The sequence below is a fragment of the Pangasianodon hypophthalmus genome, chromosome 28 (assembly GCF_027358585.1).
Source record: "Pangasianodon hypophthalmus isolate fPanHyp1 chromosome 28, fPanHyp1.pri, whole genome shotgun sequence".
Classification (NCBI taxonomy): Eukaryota; Metazoa; Chordata; class Actinopteri; order Siluriformes; family Pangasiidae; genus Pangasianodon; species Pangasianodon hypophthalmus.
This window is the reverse complement of record NC_069737.1, coordinates 15664850-15687886: the sequence shown is the minus strand read 5'-3', so window position 1 is coordinate 15687886 and position 23037 is coordinate 15664850. Positions and strand designations below refer to the sequence as shown.

At 46.9% G+C, this 23037-nt stretch overlaps 1 protein-coding gene across 3 annotated transcripts in view; it reads left to right on the top strand.

Annotated features, from left to right (window-relative positions):
• LOC113547359 (zeta-sarcoglycan) overlaps positions 1 to 23037 on the top strand; it is a 157598-nt gene that overhangs the window by 90093 nt on the left and 44468 nt on the right. For all 3 annotated transcript variants that reach the window (XM_034301381.2, XM_034301382.2, XM_053231000.1), the window contains one exon: positions 3872 to 3973. In XM_034301381.2, coding sequence (XP_034157272.1) covers positions 3872 to 3973 — 102 coding nt within the window. The remainder of the gene's footprint in view (positions 1 to 3871; positions 3974 to 23037) is intronic.

The following is a 23037-nucleotide window of genomic DNA, read 5'->3' as shown; positions in this document are numbered from 1 at the left end:
AGCCTCAAGATTGCAGGACTGAGATAATGATAGGAGCCAAAGACTGTAGATCTTACAACGAGAGGAGATTGTGAGCCTCAGAATGGCAGGAGTGGGATCAGTTGGTGAGATCTGTTTGTTTGTAGACCTCAGTTAGAGTGCAGCAGTCAGGAGTGGGATTTGGATGGTAGTAGAAGATTGCAGAGCTTAGACTGAGAGCAGGATATTTTCTTACTTTGAAATTTCAAAAGTGGGATGTGGTTCAGAGTAGGAGCTTGTAGACCTCAGGATGCGAGCAGGATTTTGTGGGTTTGTGGAAGGCAGAAGAAGCTTGTAAGAATCAGGATAGGTTCCTTAAGGTTCAAACAGAGAAAATGTACTCTCTAGGATACAACACTGGTCTTTAAGGTTCAGTCACTTTTCTCAGTCGCTAAAGATATAAAAGTAAGGATGTAAGCGTATGGCGTATTGTGCCCTCAGAGGTACAGTTAAAACCCTTTTTGGGGACTGGGCTCAGGGTTGAGTGAGAGGAAGGAAAAGGAGAAACAAAAAAGTTGGCATGGAGGATGAACACATCTGTAAATTCTCAATGTTTAAAACATTTCAGGGTTCAAAGCCCACAGGTTCGGAAGTATGGGAAGAGAGTGATTTATTTGTAATTTTTCTTAGCAGATCAGAAAGCATACATAAGAAAAACAAAGATTTGCTTTTGGGTAGTAATTCAATGTTTGGGAGCCCAAAATGTACCAAAAGTAGCAATGGAGGTATATGTGTGAGACCATAATATGGCAGCTGCTGAGGCGAAAATGTGCTTTCAGTACCATGCATTTGTGCAATTTCTGGTGCTCACAAGGACAGATAAACAGCCTGTTACAGCATTACGGAGGTGTTGCTTTCAGAACAGCTGCCTATGATGGAAAGCAGCTTTGCTACGAGACACGAGTAAATGTGTGCTGATGCTGATTCAGAGGGCAAAACTGTCCCGTTGTGATTACCAACAGAAAAGAAAAAACATCTCCCCATGGCCTCTTCAGCCTTGTAGCCCGTAATATCCACCATCTGCCACCAAGGAGACCAGCAGTAGATAAAATAAACGTGTCAGGAATTACGTGGCTATCCATTTCCCTCCATTTTCTCCTGAAAGCCTTTTCTGACTCAATTTACGCTGGCGGTCAGCCTCCATTTGGCGAACGATACCCCACAAGCCCCTGGGGGATGCTACCTTTCAGATCCTGATTGGTGTTAAGGGCTCTGAACGAGAGAGAAAGAAGGAGACGGAGAGTGAGATAAGATGACAAAAGATGGAGGGAGAGAGACCGAAGAAGAAGGAAGGAGATACAGTCAAAACAAAACAAAAAAAAATCTTTGTGCACAGTACAATTAGGCAAGAAATACAGTCTCTACACTTCATTTATAGAAATTAAGAAAACAAAAAATACGTCTACGAGTCCCTGTGAATGAGCTGTTACTATGGAAACGATAACCTGTTAGAACGAGCGCATTAATATAAACCTGTGATTTACAATACACTCCTGTCAGAGCTGCTGTTCTAGAAAATTAATCAACACCTTCTGACCAATCCCAATCCAGCGTTCAGGAGCACTGTGGTGTAACTCATGATCAGTGTTAGTCCTTGTGTCCTGATGACATCATCACACTGAAAATGGTGCGTGGGCGAGACGGAGCGTCCGGATGAGTCCACTCCACGCCAAGCTCCTTTCCCGTATCGTTTAGGAAATGAAGTTTTACGAAGCGAGTGACATTAAGGTTGAAGCAATCAGTTACGCACGCCTTCCGTTCACTCGCCTTATTATGGATTTGATGAATAACGGCTCGCGTTTGAACGATTGCTCCGAGATAGTTTATTAACTTTCAATGTCATGGGTCGAAGGAGCAAAAGGACAGATTGTGTGTCTGTGTGTGTGTGTATGTGTGTGTGTGTATGTGTGTGGGTGTGTATGTGTGTGTGTGTAGGTGTGTGTGCGCATGCAAGGAGAGCATTTTCTTTAGGTCTCATTAAAATGATTTTTTGTAGCGAGAGAAAATGAAAACAGGAAATGCTGCATTAGTCATCTATATGAAACAGATTTGATATTTGCGTGTGTGTGTGTGTGTGTGTGTGTGTGTGTGTGTGTGTGTGTGTGTGTGTGTGTGCGGATGGCTTGTTGTTTGTTAGGTATAGCTGGTTTATTATAAAAAAAAACAATTAGTATTGCTAATATTACATATGAATTTTGCTAATATACAGCTATTACAATGTAATAAATATGTCATTATTTTCTGAACTGTGTGTGTGTGTGTGTGTGTGTGTGTTTGTGTGTGTGTTTGTGTGGGTGTGTTTCTCTTTCTTTCATGCGTGATGTTTTCTCTCTCGGTTCCTGTGAGTTCTTGAATGTTTCATCATCCTGCATTTTCCTTTCTTCTTTCTTTTTTTATATTCTCTCTCTCTCTCTCTCTCTCTCTCTCTCTGTCTCTATATATATCTGTCACTATTTCTGTCTCTCTGTCTCTCTTTATCTCTTTATCTCTCTCTGTCTTTCTCTCTCTTCAAACAGTTCGTGTCTCACCGTCTGTGTGTGTGTGTGTGTGTGTGTGTTATCAGGCTCAGTCACAGTAGATAGACATGTACTTAACACTCACTCAGACCGTCAGATCAATCCATACACTGTACATTACCTCACCTCCCTGTGTGTGTGTGTGTGTGTGTGTGTGTGTGTGTGTGTGTGAGGACACCCTGTGCATTAGTTTCCTCAGTTCCACTACATAAATTTTTAAAAGCAGCGCCACTGAAGGTTGCTGGAATTCAATAAGGTATCGATCCACAGTGTCTGTGTGTGTGTGTGAGTGTGTGTGTGTGTGAGTGTGTGTGTGTCCGAGCCGGTTGCACACTTAACCTCAGTTTGTTAAGCGACTCACATAAAGACTGACCTCCTGATACGTTTATGATTATTAAATCTGGTATGAAATTCCCTGGCGGAATGAAACTCTCTCGCTCTCGCTCTCGGTTTGTGCTCAAGCCGTTTTGATTTATTTAGATGTATTAGTTTTTATTTATTTCAGTTGAACACGTTCACTTTCCGCGTCCCGGTGTAGACACAGCGTGTAGCGCAGGACTTCATCGTGTTAGTAAAGATCGAGTGCTGAGCGAGTACAGGAAGTTTAGAGGCAGAGAAGAAATGAGTAGGAGAAAAACAGAATAAAAATACATCTATTATTTATTATAAATCTTATTTGTTATTTATTTTAAACCTTAAATATATTACTTTTTATTATATATTATTTATTATTTTTAACGATCACTTGTTTACGAAAAACTAGTCAATTATTAAAGAGAAAACGTCATAATAAATAATAGATATACTGTATTATTTATGATAATTATTTATTATGCATATAACACATGATGCTGCACCGGGAGAATACTGTCTTATCCCTGATTAATGCGTCCTGCTGGATTACTTTTGCTCGTAGAGATCTCTAGAAAAAAATAAAAATCTTTGGGAAATTTGAAAAAAATTTAAAATTGAGGTGGCGCTTAAAAAAACTAGTGGATAATTTAGAAATCGTTATTATAGTCAAAATCAAATAATATGCATATAATATAATATAATATAATATAATATAATATAATATAATATAAACCATTTTTAACAATCAATATTCATTCATTCATTCATTCATTCGTTCGTCTTCAGCATGTCTTTATCCTGGTCAGGGTGGAGGTGGATCCGGAGCTGATCCCGGGAACGCCGGATGTGAGTCAGGAATACGGCGGAAAAGCAGAAACGCCAGCGAGGCGGAGAACACGCCGCAGTGGATAATACGTGTCTTTGCACTAATCCGAGGTGAGATTATTCCTCTCTCACCAAATTCTTCCCTCTCTGTTTTGCAGGACGGGATGGGTAATCTACGCGTGACCAAAGAAGGCGTGAGGTTAGAAGGCGTCTCCGAGTTCCTTCTTCCTCTGTACGTGAAGGAGATTAAATCCAGACGGGTAAGACCTCGAGCTGGGAGATGTGTAGAGTCTCTCTCTTTCTCTCTCTCTCTCTCTCTCTCTCTCTTTTGTCCTCGATATGTCATGGATTTTAAACTCTTGTCATGACTGTACAGTATGTTGGATATTTCACTGATTTGCTTCAGGATTTTTTCAAAATGTCCTGTTTCTCTGGAAACTTTGCTGCCTGGCAATTTTCCATACATTCCTCTATCTATCTATCTATCTATCTATCTAGCTATCTATCTATCTATCTATCTATCTAGCTATCTATCTATCTATCTATCTATCTATCTATCTATCTATCTATCTGTTTATCTGTTTATCCATCTGTTTATCTGTTTATCTGTCTCAGAGCCGCAGCAACACCACGCTAATAAACCACACAGCATGTGTTAGCATAGATTTGTTATATTTGTAGTCATTAAATGAAGTCACTAAGCTGACCAGAAAACACAGCACTCATCCTCTCTGCTAAAATTCCCTCTTTTTCATGCTGTTGTGTTTTTTCCCTCCTCATCTTCCCTTTTTTCTTTCCACTAAGATAAGATAAAGAGAAAATGCTGATCTTCTTTATTAACATGAGCTTCATTTCCTCCCTGCCACTCTTAGCCGTCGTTGGTTCAAGGCTGCTAAAGTAGAGCGGTAAAAAAAGCAGAGGATTTCTGATCTGCGCTTTGTACTTGACAGTATGAACGACCTTGAAGCTAATCGAGGCTCAGAACCTAAATTCCATCACGATGATAAATACAAACACTCATGAAAACGTTTTCACGAAATGTTTATTTTTATTGCCGGAGATTTTTTGGACCGATCAGCTTAAACGAGTGTTTTATTTTGAGCAACAAGGTCTAAATGAAATCAGATCTCGCACAGTCATGTCTACAAAATGGAGGAAAAACGAGGTCAAGGTCGTCACTGGCTGACTTTATGACAAGACTAGATTTCTTTGCTTGAGTGTCAAAAGCAACAAAATTCATATGAATTCTATGAGAAAAACTACAAGACTTTCTCTGACTCCTTGTTCTGGATGCGACCCTCAGTTACTTTCGATACGAAACGTCAGTTTAAGCCGTTTTACCAAATAGGAACGTTCTGGAATTGTGGAAACTCGTACAATCATGATGCAACCCTCTCAGCGTTGATCTTTGGTTTCATATCCGTGGGTCATGTCTGAGAATTTGTCTTTCTCTGCTGAAAAACAGACAGCATTACTGCCAGGTTGACGGGTCGTAATGAAGTCCACGTTCCACTCGTTTAAAAAAAAAAATCCTGACTGACACGTCTCGCCCGTCTGAGCTCGTTCTAAACGTCGGATCCCTTAGGGGACGAGGGCAAACTTGCAGGCTTTGCCGAGGTTATGAGTTCATCCACTCGGATGATGACAGACTTTTAGCTCACGAGTCTGAACAAGGAACAAGTGCAAATAGAATCATCACCTCATCTCAGAACCAATCAGAGGGCAATACTCCTGGCCTGTAACCTTTGACCCCTCTACTTTCTAGGAGATGATGAGAGTATTGGGAAGCCGTTGGAATTTTTAGTAAACCTAATGAGCAAAAGAAATGTGTTTTTTTTTTCTTTCAAAATGATCACTTCTTTTGTCTGCTACAAGAAAATAAGACATAATTACAGACTAATAATAATAATAATAATGATAATAATAATTTACCAGTCTGGACATCTTCCTGTAAATATGCAAAACGCTGTGATGGAAATTGGTGCTAATTCCGCTTCCAAAAACAGAAATGCTATTTAAGACGTGTTTCTTTTTCATTCTTGAGTCTTATTCATTTCTGCTTCATTGTTCTGTAGATCTGCACATCTTCTCTCTCTCTCTGTGTCTCTTAAACACGTGAACACGCTTATTCTCCCACAGATGTACACGCACATGTCACTCTTTCACTCCCTCAACAAGCTCAGAAACTCATGGGTTTTTTCAGACATTTCTCTCTCGTCTCTCTTTCCGTTTCGCTGGCTTTTAACCCAGCACAGACGTGAGGCTTGATGACAGAAGATTGGACTTGACGCTGATCATTGGGAAAAGCTGCTCTGATGTATGATGAGTCCTAGCAGGGTAGAGAGTAACAGCTAACCTGTCTTTGGCTTTGTCTCGAAGTGTTGATTCTCCAACCCCACTGCGCTGAGGCTTTTCTCGCAAATTGACATCAACGGGCACGAAGAGCAAAATCCTCAGCTCATTCTGACGCTATCAGACAGCGACACGCTTCACAGATGAGGTTTTTTATGCATGAACATATCTACTTTGTAATACGTTTCACAAAATGGCGCCGAATCCCTCAGTGGTGATTACAGAGGATAACTGGAAAGATCAATTTATTGACGTTAGCATGAACCACTTCCATCGATGCTAGCCTGGTAACAGTAAAAGCTGCGTTTGCATTTTGAGAACATTTTCACAAAAATTTGATAAGAGGAAAATCTTTCTCTTTAGTTTTTATTGACTAAAATTGCTGTAGTATTTCATCAACTACATGTAGACTAAAACCAACAATAGCCAAGGGACTAGAACTAAATCTGACCTGAACTCACACTCGTACAAATTCTAAACAGTGAGAGCGAAACCATGTGACCATACACAAGCGACATCATCCATACAGGAAGTCTTACAAATGGTTAATCATGAGAATTAATCAGAAGAACATGTGAATCAGTAGAAGTTTATAAAATCTGAAGATCCATCTCTAATCACTTCCTGTTACGCAGCATTTTGTCAAGTCATAAGAGAGCGAAATTGACTATGATAAACACAGTAAAGTGGTACGTTGCATTATGCAAATTCAGAGAAAGAGGTGATCAGGGATTGGACGGCAAATTCGTTGTGTTTCCTGTAAACAACATCGTTAAAGCCAAAGCCAAAGCCAAATCCAGAGCTGTGATCTGTTTTGGGAAGACAATGGTGAAACTGGGTTAGTGAGGGTGAAGCTTTCCCAGAGTGGTCATTACCGGGATGAACAAGCACATGTGTGTGTGTGTGTGTGTGTGTGTGTGTGTAGTGACTGATGGTTTTGGCCTGTTTTTTTCCCGGTGTGCTCTTTTCTAATTGTCCCCCGTGGGAGGAAATAAGAGCTCATCACTGCAAGCAGGACTGAATAAAAGAGGAAAAGGTTTATTTTTACCTTCTCTCTCCTTTTCTGTCTGCTAAAAAAAAAAAACAAAAGGAGGAAATCTCCGGTGGCCGTTGCTGGAATGGCTGTGTGGGGACATTTCTTTGGCGAAAGTTCCCTGATCTAAGCATTTTTGTCACTCTCTGACTGCAGGTTACAGCCCTCTTTTCTTTTGACCACCACTTTTCTTTTCTATTTTATGGATTTCTTTTTTTTTTCCCTCTCATCCTATCTATCTTCCTTCCTTCACTTCAAAAACCTAACTTGTGGAAAAGTTAGCAACCTGAGTTTCTGTGGGAGTAACATTTAAAATCAGTGAAATCCCTTACCTGTGGATTTGAGGTGATGGCTGAGTTTAAGTCACCTGATCTGGTGAAAATCTGACGATTTTGTAGGACGGAATTCGTACGAAAGGCTGAGCGCTAAACACCGCCCCCTTCAGCTTTATCCATTTATAACATTCCATCAGGAGAAAAGATAAAGTGATAGGAATGGCCAAACTCGCCCACTAGCACAACGTTAACCACTTTCACACCTGTTAGTCCATTTATTTATCGAGTCCACATCTGAGTGAAAGAGATTCTTTCAGTTTAGTTGCTGGTTGCTTTGGTTTAGTTGAACGAAAAAAAAAGTCTGGTATAAAAAATATGAACTCTGTGAGGAGGTGTTTATGTAACATTTCTGGAAGGAGTCTCCAGTGTCAGCTCTTTGTAACAGTCATGGGTAAAGCTGTAACTTTAAGCTTCCTAACATCTTCAGAAGTTTACGCTTGACAAGCTGCTTTTTTCTGTCATATTAACATCAACTGATTAAAACATTAATCGCAGTGGACGTGTGAGGAGCGCTTTGTGAAAGTCAGAGGTGAAGCCGCACCTTTGACCTTTCAGGACATTAAGGTTTACGCTTTGTGCTTTGTGGACTGTTTATCGCTGCTATAGTGTAAGTGATAACAGGAACTGACTTGTTTCCCTGACGTTCCAACAGCATTAAATGTAACTATAAACATATGATGTGTCATTCTTTAACAACAAAAATTGTAATCTTTTGGGCAATTGCTGCCTTAGAAGTGATTTTGGTGTATAAAACACTTCAGGGTGTGCTGTTATAGGAAAATAATCAACTCTGGAGTGCTAAGAGTAACTCCGCTTCATCACACCACCCTGTGGCTCAGTTTTACTCTGTTAACGCTGTGTTTCTCATGGAGATCCGCTTGCGTCACGCCGTGCAGCTTTGATGCCATCGTGTGTCACTGAGCGACGCGGAGAGGTGTGGAAGTGTGCGGTGGAAGTGTGCTGGTGTGAGTGTGCGGTGGAAGTGTGCTGGTGTGAGTGTGCTGGTGTGAGTGTGCTGGTGTGAGTGTGTGGTGGAAGTGCGCTGGTGTGAGTGTGCTGGTGTGAGTGTGCGGTGGAAGTGTGCGGTGGAAGTGTGCTGGTGTGAGTGTGCTGGTGGGAGTGTGTTGGTGTGAGTGTGCGGTGGAAGTGTGCGGTGGAAGTGTGCGGTGGAAGTGTGCTGGTGTGAGTGTGTTGGTGTGAGTGTGTTGGTGTGAGTGTGCTGGTGTGGAAGTGTGTTGGTGTGAGTGTGCTGTGTGAGTGTGCTGGTGTGGAAGTGTGCTGGTGTGGAAGTGTGTTGGTGTGAGTGTGCTGGTGTGAGTGTGCTGTGTGAGTGTGCTGGTGTGGAAGTGTGTTGGTGTGAGTGTGCGGTGGAAGTGTGCTGGTGTGAGTGTGCTGGTGTGAGTGTGCTGGTGTGAGTGTGTTGGTGTGGAAGTGTGTTGGTGTGAGTGTGCGGTGGAAGTGTGCTGGTGTGAGTGTGCTGGTGTGAGTGTGCTGGTGTGAGTGTGCGGTGGAAGTGTGCTGGTGTGAGTGTGCTGGTGTGAGTGTGCGGTGTGAGTGTGCTGGTGTGAGTGTGCTGGTGTGGAAGTGTGCTGGTGTGAGTGTGCTGGTGTGAGTGTGCGGTGTGAGTGTGCTGGTGTGAGTGCGTTGGTGTGAGTGCGCTGGTGTGAGTGCGTTGGTGTGAGTGCGCTGGTGTGAGTGTGCTGGTGTGAGTGTGTTGGTGTGAGTGTGTTGGTGTGAGTGTGTTGGTGTGAGTGTGTTGGTGTGAGTGTGCTGGTGTGAGTGCGCTGGTGTGAGTGTGCGGTGGAAGTGTCCTGGTGTGAGTGCGCTGGTGTGAGTGTGCTGGTGTGAGTGTGTTGGTGTGAGTGCGCTGGTGTGAGTGTGCGGTGTGAGTGTGTTGGTGTGAGTGCGCTGGTGTGGAAGTGTGCTGGTGTGAGTGTGTTGGTGTGAGTGTGCTGGTGTGAGTGTGCTGGTGTGAGTGTGTGGTGTGAGTGTGTGGTGTGAGTGCGCTGGTGTGAGTGCGCTGGTGTGAGTGCGCTGGTGTGAGTGTGTTGGTGTGAGTGTGTTGGTGTGAGTGTGTTGGTGTGAGTGCGCTGGTGTGAGTGTGCTGGTGTGAGTGTGCTGGTGTGAGTGTGCTGGTGTGGAAGTGTGCTGGTGTGAGTGTGCTGGTGTGAGTGTGCTGGTGTGAGTGTGCGGTGTGAGTGTGCGGTGTGAGTGTGCTGGTGGAAGTGTGCTGGTGTGAGTGTGCTGGTGTGAGTGTGCGGTGTGAGTGTGCTGGTGGAAGTGTGCTGGTGTGAGTGTGCGGTGGAAGTGTGCTGGTGTGAGTGTGTTGGTGTGGAAGTGTGCTGGTGTGAGTGTGCTGGTGTGAGTGTGCTGGTGTGAGTGCGTTGGTGTGAGTGTGTTGGTGTGAGTGTGTTGGTGTGAGTGTGCTGGTGTGAGTGTGCTGGTGTGAGTGCGCTGGTGTGAGTGCGCTGGTGTGAGTGTGCGGTGTGAGTGTGCGGTGTGAGTGTGCTGGTGGGAGTGTGTTGGTGTGAGTGTGCTGGTGTGAGTGTGCTGGTGTGAGTGTGTTGGTGTGAGTGCGCTGGTGTGAGTGCGCTGGTGTGAGTGTGTTGGTGTGAGTGCGCTGGTGTGAGTGCGCTGGTGTGAGTGCGCTGGTGTGAGTGCGTTGGTGTGAGTGCGCTGGTGTGAGTGCGTTGGTGTGAGTGCGTTGGTGTGAGTGTGTGCAGTGTGAGTGTGCAGTGTGAGTGTGCTGGTGTGAGTGTGCTGGTGTGAGTGTGTTGGTGTGAGTGTGCTGGTGTGAGTGTGCTGGTGTGGAAGTGTGCTGGTGTGAGTGTGCTGGTGTGAGTGTGCGGTGTGAGTGTGCTGGTGTGAGTGTGTTGGTGTGAGTGTGCTGGTGTGAGTGTGCTGGTGTGAGTGTGCGGTGTGAGTGTGCTGGTGTGAGTGTGTTGGTGTGAGTGTGCTGGTGTGAGTGTGCTGGTGTGAGTGTGCTGGTGTGAGTGTGTTGGTGTGAGTGCGCTGGTGTGAGTGCGCTGGTGTGAGTGTGCTGGTGTGAGTGTGCTGGTGTGAGTGTGTTGGTGTGAGTGTGCTGGTGTGAGTGTGTTGGTGTGAGTGCGCTGGTGTGGAAGTGTGTTGGTGTGAGTGCGCTGGTGTGGAAGTGTGTTGGTGTGAGTGTGTTGGTGTGAGTGTGCTGGTGTGAGTGTGCTGGTGTGAGTGTGTTGGTGTGAGTGCGCGGTGGAAGTGTGTTGGTGTGAGTGTGCTGGTGTGAGTGTGCTGGTGTGAGTGTGTTGGTGTGAGTGCGCTGGTGTGAGTGTGCGGTGGAAGTGTGCTGGTGTGAGTGCGCTGGTGTGAGTGCGCTGGTGTGAGTGTGCGGTGTGAGTGTGCTGGTGTGAGTGTGTGGTGTGAGTGTGTTGGTGTGAGTGTGCGGTGTGAGTGTGCTGGTGTGAGTGTGTTGGTGTGAGTGTGCTGTGTGAGTGTGTTGGTGTGAGTGTGCCGGTGTGAGTGTGCCGGTGTGAGTGTGCCGGTGTGAGTGCGCCGGTGTGAGTGCGTTGGTGTGAGTGTGCCGGTGTGAGTGTGCCGGTGTGAGTGTGTTGGCGTGAGTGCGCCGGTGTGAGTGTGTTGGTGTGAGTGTGCCGGTGTGAGTGTGTTGGTGTGAGTGTGCCGGTGTGAGTGTGCCGGTGTGAGTGTGTTGGTGTGAGTGTGCTGGTGTGAGTGCGCTGGTGTGAGGGTGTGAGTGTGTTGGTGTGAGTGTGCTGGTGTGAGTGTGCTGGTGTGAGTGTGTGGTGTGAGTGTGTTGGTGTGAGTGTGCTGGTGTGAGTGTGTTGGTGTGAGTGTGCTGGTGTGAGTGTGCTGGTGTGAGTGTGTTGGTGTGAGTGTGCGGTGTGAGTGTGCTGGTGTGAGTGTGTGGTGTGAGTGTGTTGGTGTGAGTGTGCGGTGTGAGTGTGCTGGTGTGAGTGTGTTGGTGTGAGTGTGTTGGTGTGAGTGCGCTGGTGTGAGTGCGTTGGTGTGAGTGCGCTGGTGTGAGTGCGCTGGTGTGAGTGCGTTGGTGTGAGTGCGCTGGTGTGAGTGCGCTGGTGTGAGTGCGTTGGTGTGAGTGCGTTGGTGTGAGTGCGCTGGTGTGTGTGCGCTGGTGTGAGTGCGCTGGTGTGAGTGCGCTGGTGTGAGTGCGTTGGTGTGAGTGCGCTGGTGTGAGTGTGTTGGTGTGAGTGTGCTGGTGTGAGTGTGCTGGTGTGAGTGTGCTGGTGTGAGTGTGCGGTGTGTGTGCTGGTGTGAGTGTGCGGTGTGAGTGTGCGGTGTGTGTGTGCGGTGTGAGTGTGTTGGTGTGAGTGTGCGGTGTGTGTGCTGTGTGAGTGTGCTGGTGTGTGTGTGCTGGTGTGAGTGTGCGGTGTGTGTGCTGGTGTGAGTGTGTTGGTGTGAGTGTGCGGTGTGTGTGCTGTGTGAGTGTGCTGGTGTGAGTGTGTGGTGTGAGTGCGCTGGTGTGAGTGCGCTGGTGTGAGTGTGCTGGTGTGAGTGTGCTGGTGTGAGTGTGCTGGTGTGGAAGTGTGCTGGTGTGAGTGTGCTGGTGTGAGTGTGCGGTGTGAGTGTGCGGTGTGAGTGTGCTGGTGGAAGTGTGCTGGTGTGAGTGTGCTGGTGTGAGTGTGCTGGTGTGAGTGTGCTGGTGTGAGTGTGCTGGTGTGAGTGTGTGCAGTGTGAGTGTGCTGGTGTGAGTGTGCTGGTGGAAGTGTGCTGGTGTGAGTGTGCTGGTGTGAGTGTGCTGGTGTGAGTGTGCTGGTGTGAGTGTGCTGGTGTGAGTGTGTGCAGTGTGAGTGTGCTGGTGTGAGTGTGCTGGTGTGAGTGTGCTGGTGTGAGTGTGCTGGTGTGAGTGTGTTGGTGTGAGTGTGCTGGTGTGAGTGTGCTGGTGTGGAAGTGTGCTGGTGTGAGTGTGCTGGTGTGAGTGTGCGGTGTGAGTGTGCTGGTGTGAGTGTGTTGGTGTGAGTGTGCTGGTGTGAGTGTGCTGGTGTGAGTGTGTTGGTGTGAGTGTGCTGGTGTGAGTGTGCTGGTGTGAGTGTGCTGGTGTGGAAGTGTGCTGGTGTGAGTGTGCTGGTGTGAGTGTGCTGGTGTGAGTGCGCTGGTGTGAGTGTGTTGGTGTGAGTGTGCTGGTGTGAGTGTGCTGGTGTGAGTGTGCTGGTGTGAGTGTGCTGGTGTGAGTGTGCGGTGTGAGTGTGCGGTGTGAGTGTGCTGGTGGAAGTGTGCTGGTGTGAGTGTGCTGGTGTGAGTGTGCGGTGTGAGTGTGCTGGTGGAAGTGTGCTGGTGTGAGTGTGCGGTGGAAGTGTGCTGGTGTGAGTGTGTTGGTGTGGAAGTGTGCTGGTGTGAGTGTGCTGGTGTGAGTGTGCTGGTGTGAGTGCGTTGGTGTGAGTGTGTTGGTGTGAGTGTGTTGGTGTGAGTGTGCTGGTGTGAGTGTGCTGGTGTGAGTGCGCTGGTGTGAGTGTGCGGTGTGAGTGTGCGGTGTGAGTGTGCTGGTGGGAGTGTGCTGGTGTGAGTGTGCTGGTGTGAGTGCGTTGGTGTGAGTGCGCTGGTGTGAGTGCGCTGGTGTGAGTGCGTTGGTGTGAGTGCGCTGGTGTGAGTGCGCTGGTGTGAGTGCGCTGGTGTGAGTGCGTTGGTGTGAGTGCGTTGGTGTGAGTGCGCTGGTGTGAGTGCGTTGGTGTGAGTGCGTTGGTGTGAGTGTGTGCAGTGTGAGTGTGCTGGTGTGAGTGTGCTGGTGTGAGTGTGTTGGTGTGAGTGTGCTGGTGTGAGTGTGCTGGTGTGGAAGTGTGCTGGTGTGAGTGTGCTGGTGTGAGTGTGCGGTGTGAGTGTGCTGGTGTGAGTGTGTTGGTGTGAGTGTGCTGGTGTGAGTGTGCGGTGGAAGTGTGCGGTGGAAGTGTGCTGGTGTGAGTGCGCTGGTGTGAGTGTGCTGGTGTGAGTGTGTTGGTGTGAGTGCGCTGGTGTGAGTGTGCGGTGTGAGTGTGTTGGTGTGAGTGCGCTGGTGTGAGTGTGTTGGTGTGAGTGTGCTGGTGTGAGTGTGCGGTGGAAGTGTGCGGTGGAAGTGTGCTGGTGTGAGTGCGCTGGTGTGAGTGTGCTGGTGTGAGTGTGTTGGTGTGAGTGCGCTGGTGTGAGTGTGCGGTGTGAGTGTGCGGTGGAAGTGTGCTGGTGTGAGTGTGCTGGTGTGAGTGTGCTGGTGTGAGTGTGCTGGTGTGAGTGTGCGGTGGAAGTGTGCTGGTGTGAGTGTGCTGGTGTGAGTGTGCTGGTGTGAGTGTGCTGGTGTGGAAGTGTGCTGGTGTGAGTGTGCTGGTGTGAGTGTGCTGGTGTGAGTGTGCTGGTGTGAGTGTGCGGTGGAAGTGTGCTGGTGTGAGTGTGCTGGTGTGAGTGTGCTGGTGTGAGTGTGCTGGTGTGGAAGTGTGCTGGTGTGAGTGTGCTGGTGTGAGTGTGCTGGTGTGAGTGTGCGGTGTGAGTGTGCTGGTGGAAGTGTGTTGGTGTGAGTGTGTTGGTGTGAGTGTGTTGGTGTGAGTGTGTTGGTGTGAGTGCGCTGGTGTGAGTGTGTTGGTGTGAGTGTGTTGGTGTGAGTGTGTTGGTGTGAGTGTGCCGGTGTGAGTGTGCCGGTGTGAGTGTGCCGGTGTGAGTGTGTGGTGTGAGTGTGCTGGTGTGAGTGTGTTGGTGTGAGTGTGTTGGTGTGAGTGTGCTGGTGTGAGTGTGCGGTGGAAGTGTGTTGGTGTGAGTGTGCTGGTGTGAGTGTGTTGGTGTGAGTGCGCTGGTGTGAGTGTGCTGGTGTGAGTGTGCTGGTGTGAGTGTGTTGGTGTGAGTGTGCTGGTGTGAGTGTGTTGGTGTGAGTGCGCTGGTGTGGAAGTGTGCTGGTGTGAGTGTGCTGGTGTGAGTGCGCTGGTGTGAGTGTGCGGTGGAAGTGTGTTGGTGTGAGTGCGCTGGTGTGAGTGCGCTGGTGTGAGTGTGTTGGTGTGAGTGCGCTGGTGTGAGTGTGCGGTGTGAGTGTGCTGGTGTGAGTGTGCTGGTGTGAGTGTGCTGGTGTGAGTGTGCTGGTGTGGAAGTGTGCTGGTGTGAGTGTGCTGGTGTGAGTGTGCTGGTGTGAGTGTGCTGGTGTGAGTGTGCTGGTGTGGAAGTGTGCGGTGTGAGTGTGCTGGTGGAAGTGTGCTGGTGTGAGTGTGCTGGTGTGAGTGTGTTGGTGTGAGTGTGTTGGTGTGAGTGTGCGGTGTGAGTGTGCTGGTGGAAGTGTGCGGTGGAAGTGTGCTGGTGTGAGTGTGTTGGTGTGAGTGTGTTGGTGTGAGTGTGCTGGTGTGGAAGTGTGCTGGTGTGAGTGTGCTGGTGTGAGTGTGTTGGTGTGAGTGTGTTGGTGTGAGTGTGCTGGTGTGAGTGCGCTGGTGTGAGTGCGCTGGTGTGAGTGTGTTGGTGTGAGTGTGCTGGTGTGAGTGTGCTGGTGTGAGTGCGCTGGTGTGAGTGTGCGGTGGGAGTGTGTTGGTGTGAGTGTGCTGGTGTGAGTGTGCTGGTGTGAGTGTGTTGGTGTGAGTGTGTTGGTGTGAGTGTGTTGGTGTGAGTGTGCTGGTGGGAGTGTGTTGGTGTGAGTGTGTTGGTGTGAGTGTGTTGGTGTGAGTGTGCTGGTGTGAGTGTGTTGGTGTGAGTGTGTTGGTGTGAGTGTGCTGGTGTGAGTGTGTTGGTGTGAGTGTGTTGGTGTGAGTGTGCTGGTGTGAGTGTGCTGGTGTGAGTGTGCTGGTGTGGAAGTGTGCTGGTGTGAGTGTGCGGTGTGAGTGTGCTGGTGTGAGTGTGCTGGTGTGAGTGTGTTGGTGTGAGTGTGCTGGTGGGAGTGTGTTGGTGTGGGTGTGCTGGTGTGAGTGTGCGGTGTGAGTGTGCTGGTGTGAGTGTGTTGGTGTGAGTGTGCTGGTGTGAGTGTGCGGTGTGAGTGCGCTGGTGTGAGTGTGTTGGTGTGAGTGTGTTGGTGTGAGTGTGCGGTGTGTGTGCTGGTGTGAGTGTGCTGGTGTGAGTGTGCTGGTGTGAGTGTGTGGTGTGAGTGTGTTGGTGTGAGTGTGCTGGTGTGAGTGTGCGGTGTGAGTGTGCTGGTGTGAGTGTGTGGTGTGAGTGTGTTGGTGTGAGTGTGCGGTGTGAGTGTGCTGGTGTGAGTGTGTTGGTGTGAGTGTGCTGTGTGAGTGTGTTGGTGTGAGTGTGCCGGTGTGAGTGCGCCGGTGTGAGTGCGCCGGTGTGAGTGTGTTGGTGTGAGTGTGCCGGTGTGAGTGCGCCGGTGTGAGTGTGTTGGTGTGAGTGTGCCGGTGTGAGTGTGCCGGTGTGAGTGTGCCGGTGTGAGTGTGCCGGTGTGAGTGCGTTGGTGTGAGTGCGTTGGTGTGAGTGCGTTGGTGTGAGTGCGCTGGTGTGAGTGCGCTGGTGTGAGTGTGCCGGTGTGAGTGTGTTGGTGTGAGTGTGCTGGTGGGAGTGTGTTGGTGTGGGTGTGCTGGTGTGAGTGTGCGGTGTGAGTGTGCTGGTGTGAGTGTGTTGGTGTGAGTGTGCTGGTGTGAGTGTGCGGTGTGAGTGCGCTGGTGTGAGTGTGTTGGTGTGAGTGTGTTGGTGTGAGTGTGCGGTGTGTGTGCTGGTGTGAGTGTGCTGGTGTGAGTGTGCTGGTGTGAGTGTGTGGTGTGAGTGTGTTGGTGTGAGTGTGCTGGTGTGAGTGTGCGGTGTGAGTGTGCTGGTGTGAGTGTGTGGTGTGAGTGTGTTGGTGTGAGTGTGCGGTGTGAGTGTGCTGGTGTGAGTGTGTTGGTGTGAGTGTGCTGTGTGAGTGTGTTGGTGTGAGTGTGCCGGTGTGAGTGCGCCGGTGTGAGTGCGCCGGTGTGAGTGTGTTGGTGTGAGTGTGCCGGTGTGAGTGTGCCGGTGTGAGTGTGTTGGTGTGAGTGTGCCGGTGTGAGTGCGCCGGTGTGAGTGTGTTGGTGTGAGTGTGCCGGTGTGAGTGTGTTGGTGTGAGTGTGCCGGTGTGAGTGTGCCGGTGTGAGTGCGTTGGTGTGAGTGCGTTGGTGTGAGTGCGTTGGTGTGAGTGCGCTGGTGTGAGTGCGCTGGTGTGAGTGTGCCGGTGTGAGTGTGTTGGTGTGAGTGTGCTGGTGTGAGTGTGCCGGTGTGAGTGTGCCGGTGTGAGTGCGTTGGTGTGAGTGCGTTGGTGTGAGTGCGTTGGTGTGAGTGTGCTGGTGTGAGTGTGCTGGTGTGTGTGTGCTGGTGTGAGTGTGCTGGTGTGAGTGTGCTGGTGTGAGTGTGTTGGTGTGAGTGTGCTGGTGTGAGTGTGCTGGTGTGAGTGTGTTGGTGTGAGTGCGCTGGTGTGAGTGTGTTGGTGTGAGTGTGCGGTGTGAGTGTGTTGGTGTGAGTGTGTTGGTGTGAGTGCGCTGGTGTGAGTGTGCTGGTGTGAGTGTGCTGGTGTGAGTGTGCTGGTGTGAGTGTGCTGGTGTGAGTGTGTTGGTGTGAGTGTGCGGTGTGAGTGTGTTGGTGTGAGTGTGTTGGTGTGAGTGCGCTGGTGTGAGTGTGCTGGTGTGAGTGTGCTGGTGTGAGTGTGCTGGTGTGAGTGTGCGGTGTGTGTGCTGGTGTGAGTGTGCGGTGTGTGTGTGCTGTGTGAGTGTGCGGTGTGAGTGTGTTGGTGTGAGTGTGCGGTGTGTGTGCTGTGTGAGTGTGCTGGTGTGTGTGTGCTGGTGTGAGTGTGCGGTGTGTGTGCTGGTGTGAGTGTGTTGGTGTGAGTGTGCGGTGTGTGTGCTGTGTGAGTGTGCTGGTGTGTGTGTGCTGGTGTGAGTGTGCGGTGTGTGTGCTGGTGTGTGTGTGCTGGTGTGTGTGTGCTGGTGTGAGTGTGCGGTGTGTGTGCTGTGTGAGTGTGCGGTGTGTGTGCTGGTGTGAGTGTGCCGTTCGGACAGGGCCACGGTGGGCGCAGGGCGACCCAGGTAAAAATAGGTTCTCATTAAGATTTAACAGCTTCTCAGCATGATAAAAAGCGCTGAGTGAATGATAAGAGGAATATTAATTCTGCACAGACTGAACACACACACACACACACACACTCTGTCTCTCTCTAGGCGAAGTCCTGCTGGGCAGAGATTATCCTCAGCAGTAGCAAGTTTTATCCATAATTCCATTCTGAACTCTAAAGCATCAGAAGTACGTCATTTTCCAGCTTGATCTCAGGGAAGCCTTATAGCATCAAGAGAAAGCGACTTTGCTGGATTTATTAAAGAGCCTTAAGAAAAGCGAGCACAGCCAGCCCTGTTCCTCACACCATCCTTCCATGTTGCTACATCACCCCACTGCTGTTGATGCTTTTCCTCTAACTGCACGACACTCAGTGTTTTATTCCTCGCTTAATGTCTAATAGAGTAATAGACTCCGCCCCTTTGGTTTGAAGGCGGAGTTGTAATACAGTAGAAACCTGGAAATGATGTGGAGGATAATACCTTATCCATGACTACATCACAGGTAATGAGGTCACGCTCTTCATGACAGCTAATTAAGAGGACAAACAAACTGATTACTGTTGTCTTAAAGCCTATGACACTGTGTTACCACCTCCCACTGACCCCCCTCACACACACACACACACACACACACCAGGCATATGGTAACCTGGCCTCGTCTCTGCCCTCACACTGGGTAAAATTAATTAAAGTACGATTCAGGAATAATTACTGCAACATGTCGACATTACACGCACCCCGGTGGCCATTTCTGCGTTTAGTGGAGCATCTCAGTGCAACATTTACACAGGTGCTATAAGCAAAGAGCGGAGAGACGGTGACCTCTGACACTGAAGGAAAGCATTGCAGGTGTGTGTGTGTGTGTGAGCGAGAGAGACGAGAATTTGACAAACGAGAGATTTCATGGCTGTCTCAGCGTGAAGAGATAACTCCTAGCCCTCATTAACATTCCAACCAAGTTACGCTTGTCAAAATGACAAGATTAATGTGTTTAAAGCCACATCACATTAACACCTCTGTCCTGAAGATGCCAGAAAACGTAAAGTTACAGCTTTACCTCCAACTGTTACAAAGTGCTCACACTGGAGACTCCTTCCAATTACACGTGTTTAACCGCAGTACACGTCCCTGTGAATGAGCTGTTACTATAGAAACCATAACGTATTAGAACGAGCGCATTAATATACATTTTAGAGCTGCACTACTGTCAGAGCTGCTGTGATAGAAAATGAATCACCTTCTGGACCAATCAGAATCCAGGATTCTAAGCTCACCACTTTAAAAGTTGAGTAAAGTTCTTATGGACTATTTGTTTTACCAGGATAGAGGAACGTTACAAGAATTTTTTTTTCTATTTCTGACTTGGAGTTAGGTCTTCTTCATCTGTCCATAAACCTACACACTCGTCTAATCCCGGTCATCAGTTCAGTTCATCCTCTACAATTTTCTACGCCAGATTTCAACTCCTACAACTGCCAAAGATCTCATATTATACTTCTCAGGAAAAAAACAACAAAAAAAAACAAACCTTGACCCTCAACTGCTCAGCTCTGCCCTCGAAGTGGATCCTGCCTCACATGCAAGCTTTGGATATATAAATATAATGCTCCTTGTTTCTTCGTCCTCTTTCTAAAGTGCATAGAGAAAGCGATGCGAGCTGGAGATTAAGCCGAGATGTTTGCAGAAGCAGACGCAGATAAAGAGCACGGAGTTTACTCGAGACAATGAGAGTTCACGAAGGACCAGGAGAGGAGATTATGAAGGAAAACACAGCGGCGTTAGCTTCACGCCGTCCCATCTGTTTCCGTAACGAGAGAGCTAATCTTTCCCTTCTGACCACATGTGTACCGTCGCAGAATCACCACTGAAATGTATACAGGAGTGCTGGCCTTGTACAGCGCTGTGTTTCAGTGTCACATGATTTTATCTAAAACTACTGAAAACGGTGCAAAAGCAAAATGTGTGTTCCTGCAAAAGAAAAGATGTATGGTATACATATTCCCAAAGAGACTCGGCGTTTCGGAAAAGGAAAAAACTTCTGTCATAGGGTTCTACAAAAACTCCCTAAGGATTTCACTTACGATCATAGATTTATGCTTTTTGTACTTCTTCTACACTACCTTGCATAAGTATTCACCCCCTTGAGCTTTTCCACATTTTGTAGCCTTAAAACTTGGAACTTTATGTGGAATTTATGTCGGGAATCTACACAAAATTACCCCTAATATTGAAGTGTGTGTTTGTGTTGGGGGGGGGTGTAAAATAATATAGTTTGGGAAATTATTTAGTAGTGATTGCATAAATATTCACCCTGTTGTTGTGAAACCCCTGAATTAGTTCCAGTGCAGCCAGTTACCGTCAGAAATCACTTAATTCACTGAATACAGTTGATCTGTGTACAATTAAAGTATCACATGATCTCTTGTGATATAAATACACCTGTTTCTAGAGTTTGTTAGAGAACATATCTAAACAAACAACATCACGAAGATCAAGGAGCTATCCAGGACAAAAGACCAAGGAGCTGTCCTGGAAGAGTATCAATCAGTGTTATAAAAAAATATCACAAACCTGAAAATCCCACAGAGTGACATTAAATCCGGTATTAAAAAAGACTGTGGCACAACTGCAGCTGTCTAGAGGAGGCAGTCCACCAAAAGTCATGGACCAGGTAGAGACAGGATTAGTCAGAGAACCAACCAAGGGACCTAAGGTAATGCTTAACATGATGCTACCACCACCATGCTTCATCGTTCTGGACAGGTATGAATCAGGGCTTAGTTATAAAAAAAACATGAAATATTTAATTTGCATTTTTAAATGGAACAAAGGTGGAACCTGAATGGAACCTGAAGTAGGTGTGACCTAAACCAGAAAGGGTTTTCTTTCTTTCTTTCTTTCTTTCTTTTAAGGCTGATGTTCTTATCCAGAGTGATGAGAGAAATCATGGAAAACAGCTGAAGATGCTGGGATGCAGTTGGTAGTCATGTTTGCTGAGATGATGGGTCTTCATTCAGGTTGATATGTTGGAAAAACCAGTCCACCATCCTCTGTGAGATTTTGGAGGAAACTTGGGTTCCATCAGTGCAGCACAAAAAACCATGAATCTGCTCTGAGATTTAACACGCAGCAAGAAGAAGGGTAGACAAAGAACAGAACTCTGAGGAACTCCTGTAGTGAAGCGGTGAGGCGTGATGAAATTGCGTTTCTCTGCTCTACGTGATGTGGAGATGTGATGAAAACAGGTCTAAGCATAGAGTGGAGGTAAGGATGTGGGGTTCCACAGTATCACTGGCTCCTGACAAGCTGAAGGATGAGGAGCGAGGATGGAGTTTTCTCTGGCCTTGTGTACAGCGCCAGTGATCTTATCAAATGTGTGGCCTGTTTTCAGTTTTCAGTTCGAGATGAGAAGTTAGCTGTGTCAGAACTGGACGTTTGATGAATGAGTGGGGTTGAATGTGGCATTTTTACAATTGAACGCCTATCTATCTATCTATCTATCTATCTATCTATCTATCTATCTATCTATCTATCAGTCTGCATTGTGTTGAACTTTTCCACATTCTGTAGTGTTACATCCTGGAACTGAAATGAACTTACTGTCATGGATCTGCACAAAATAACCATAATATTGAATTGAAAAGAAAAATCAATATAGCTTGCAAAATTATTCAGTTGTGACTGCATAAGTTTTCATTTTTATTTTCCTCATTTCAGCATTGTGGGCTATTTTGTGTAGATTGATGGCATAAAATCTCAATTAATTCCGATTCAGTTCCAGGTTGTAACACTACAAATATGATAAAGTTCTTGGGGGGGGTGAATACTTATACAACTCACTGTATCTACCTGTCTATAACATTTCCAACATTTCCGCTTACAGAAACACCAAACGTCAGTGACCGGGTAAAGTGAAGATTAGTCAGATAAGTAATCAAGACGCAAAAGTGTAATGCTGCCACTGTAAGTGTGATGCTGCCACCACCGTGCTTCACAGATCTGGGAAAAGTGTTTATTATGCTTTCATTATAAGATTATTCCAAATTGTGCGCATCCCTTGGAGCACCAGCAATGGGGGTGTGAATACTTAAGCAATCACAAATTTTCATGACATTAGGTCCATTTCAGTTCCAGGTTGTAACAGTACAAAATGTAGAAAAGTTCAAGGGGAGTGAATACTTATGCACCACATGACATGCAGTATATCTGTCTATAATATTTCCATAACACACATGAAGTAATCCCATCAGAAAAACGCTGTTGCTATGGCGCTCACAGCCGGTCAGCGACACACGGGACGGAGAAAGACTGCTTGTCTGGGTGGTAATAGGTTATCGATTGGTGAGGCTGTGAATCGAGGTGGTCTGAGCTCGGTTCCTCTGGCCGTCAGAACAACATTATTAAAGAAGATCAAACACACGGCGGTGTGGAAAAATGTCACACTCTCACTCTTCACCTCCTTCATTCCGGTGCAAGGTCTGAACCTGACACGTAGCTGCTGCTATCAGCGGGCGTGAGCTCTGATGCTGTAAGTGCGAGGGATTGACATTTTTGATAATGGATTATTGTGAAGAAATGAGGAGCTTGGGTGTGTGTGATGTGTTCATTCTTATCATTTACTCTCTCTCTCTCTGTCTCTCTCTCTCTCTCTCTCTCTCTCTCTCACTTCACGATGATAAAAAAAGCAAAGTTTCACTCGTTTTGTTTGTTTGAAGACATGTACAGACTGCTAGTGGGCGTGGCCTGTCTGGCAAGTGTGTTGTTTTTTTGTTCAGATGATATATATATATATAGCTTCTAAAACTAGTTCATAGGTTTGAAAATCAATTGTTTATCCGTTACGTCCTCGGCTTTGTACTAATTTCATTCTCAGATTAGATTAGCATCGCAAGCTAAGTGTACTAGCTACGTACACCCACTAGAGGCACCAACGATCTCTTCTACTTCCTTCCAAGCTTTATTTTTTTCGTAATGTTGTTGTTGAAGTTTAATAAACACCTTCTGACCAATCAAAATCCAGAACCCAACAGCGCTGTGGTATATGGAATGTTAGCCCTGTTAGCAAGAAGTTTGCTAATGTTTACAAATGCCTGAAATAATGCTAGTTACGAAGAACTTAACGCAGAGTTACTAATTTTTTTTAAAACAAAAATAAAGTTATACTTTTGTTTATGAATTCATCGGTTTCATATAAAAATGATCATTTTAATGCAAGAAAATGTCTAAAATCAATTTTTAAAAATGAGATCAACAGAAATTCAACTCACTGAAATGTTATTTATTATAATGAATAATGAGTTATAATTCCTGCTTTTATTCTGGTTTATTTGTAAGTTTATACAAATATATATATATATATATATTTTTTTTATATTTCCAAAATACTGAAAGTGTAGCGTTTTAGTTCAAAATAAATGTATTCAATATTATTTATGTTTTTTAAAGCATAATTTTAATCTTAAATATTGCTGTTAGGTAATAATAATAATAATATTTATTTTGATCTTAAATGTACACAGTGGAGAAAACATGGCTCTAGCTGTTGATTGATGTGTGAAGGCTCTGTGAGAAGTAGCTTGGTGTTTGATGGATGACTAAACCCCGAGCTGAAGGGAGACTTGTTGGAGTGATTGCTGCGTGAAGGTTGGCGTTTGCGGCGAATC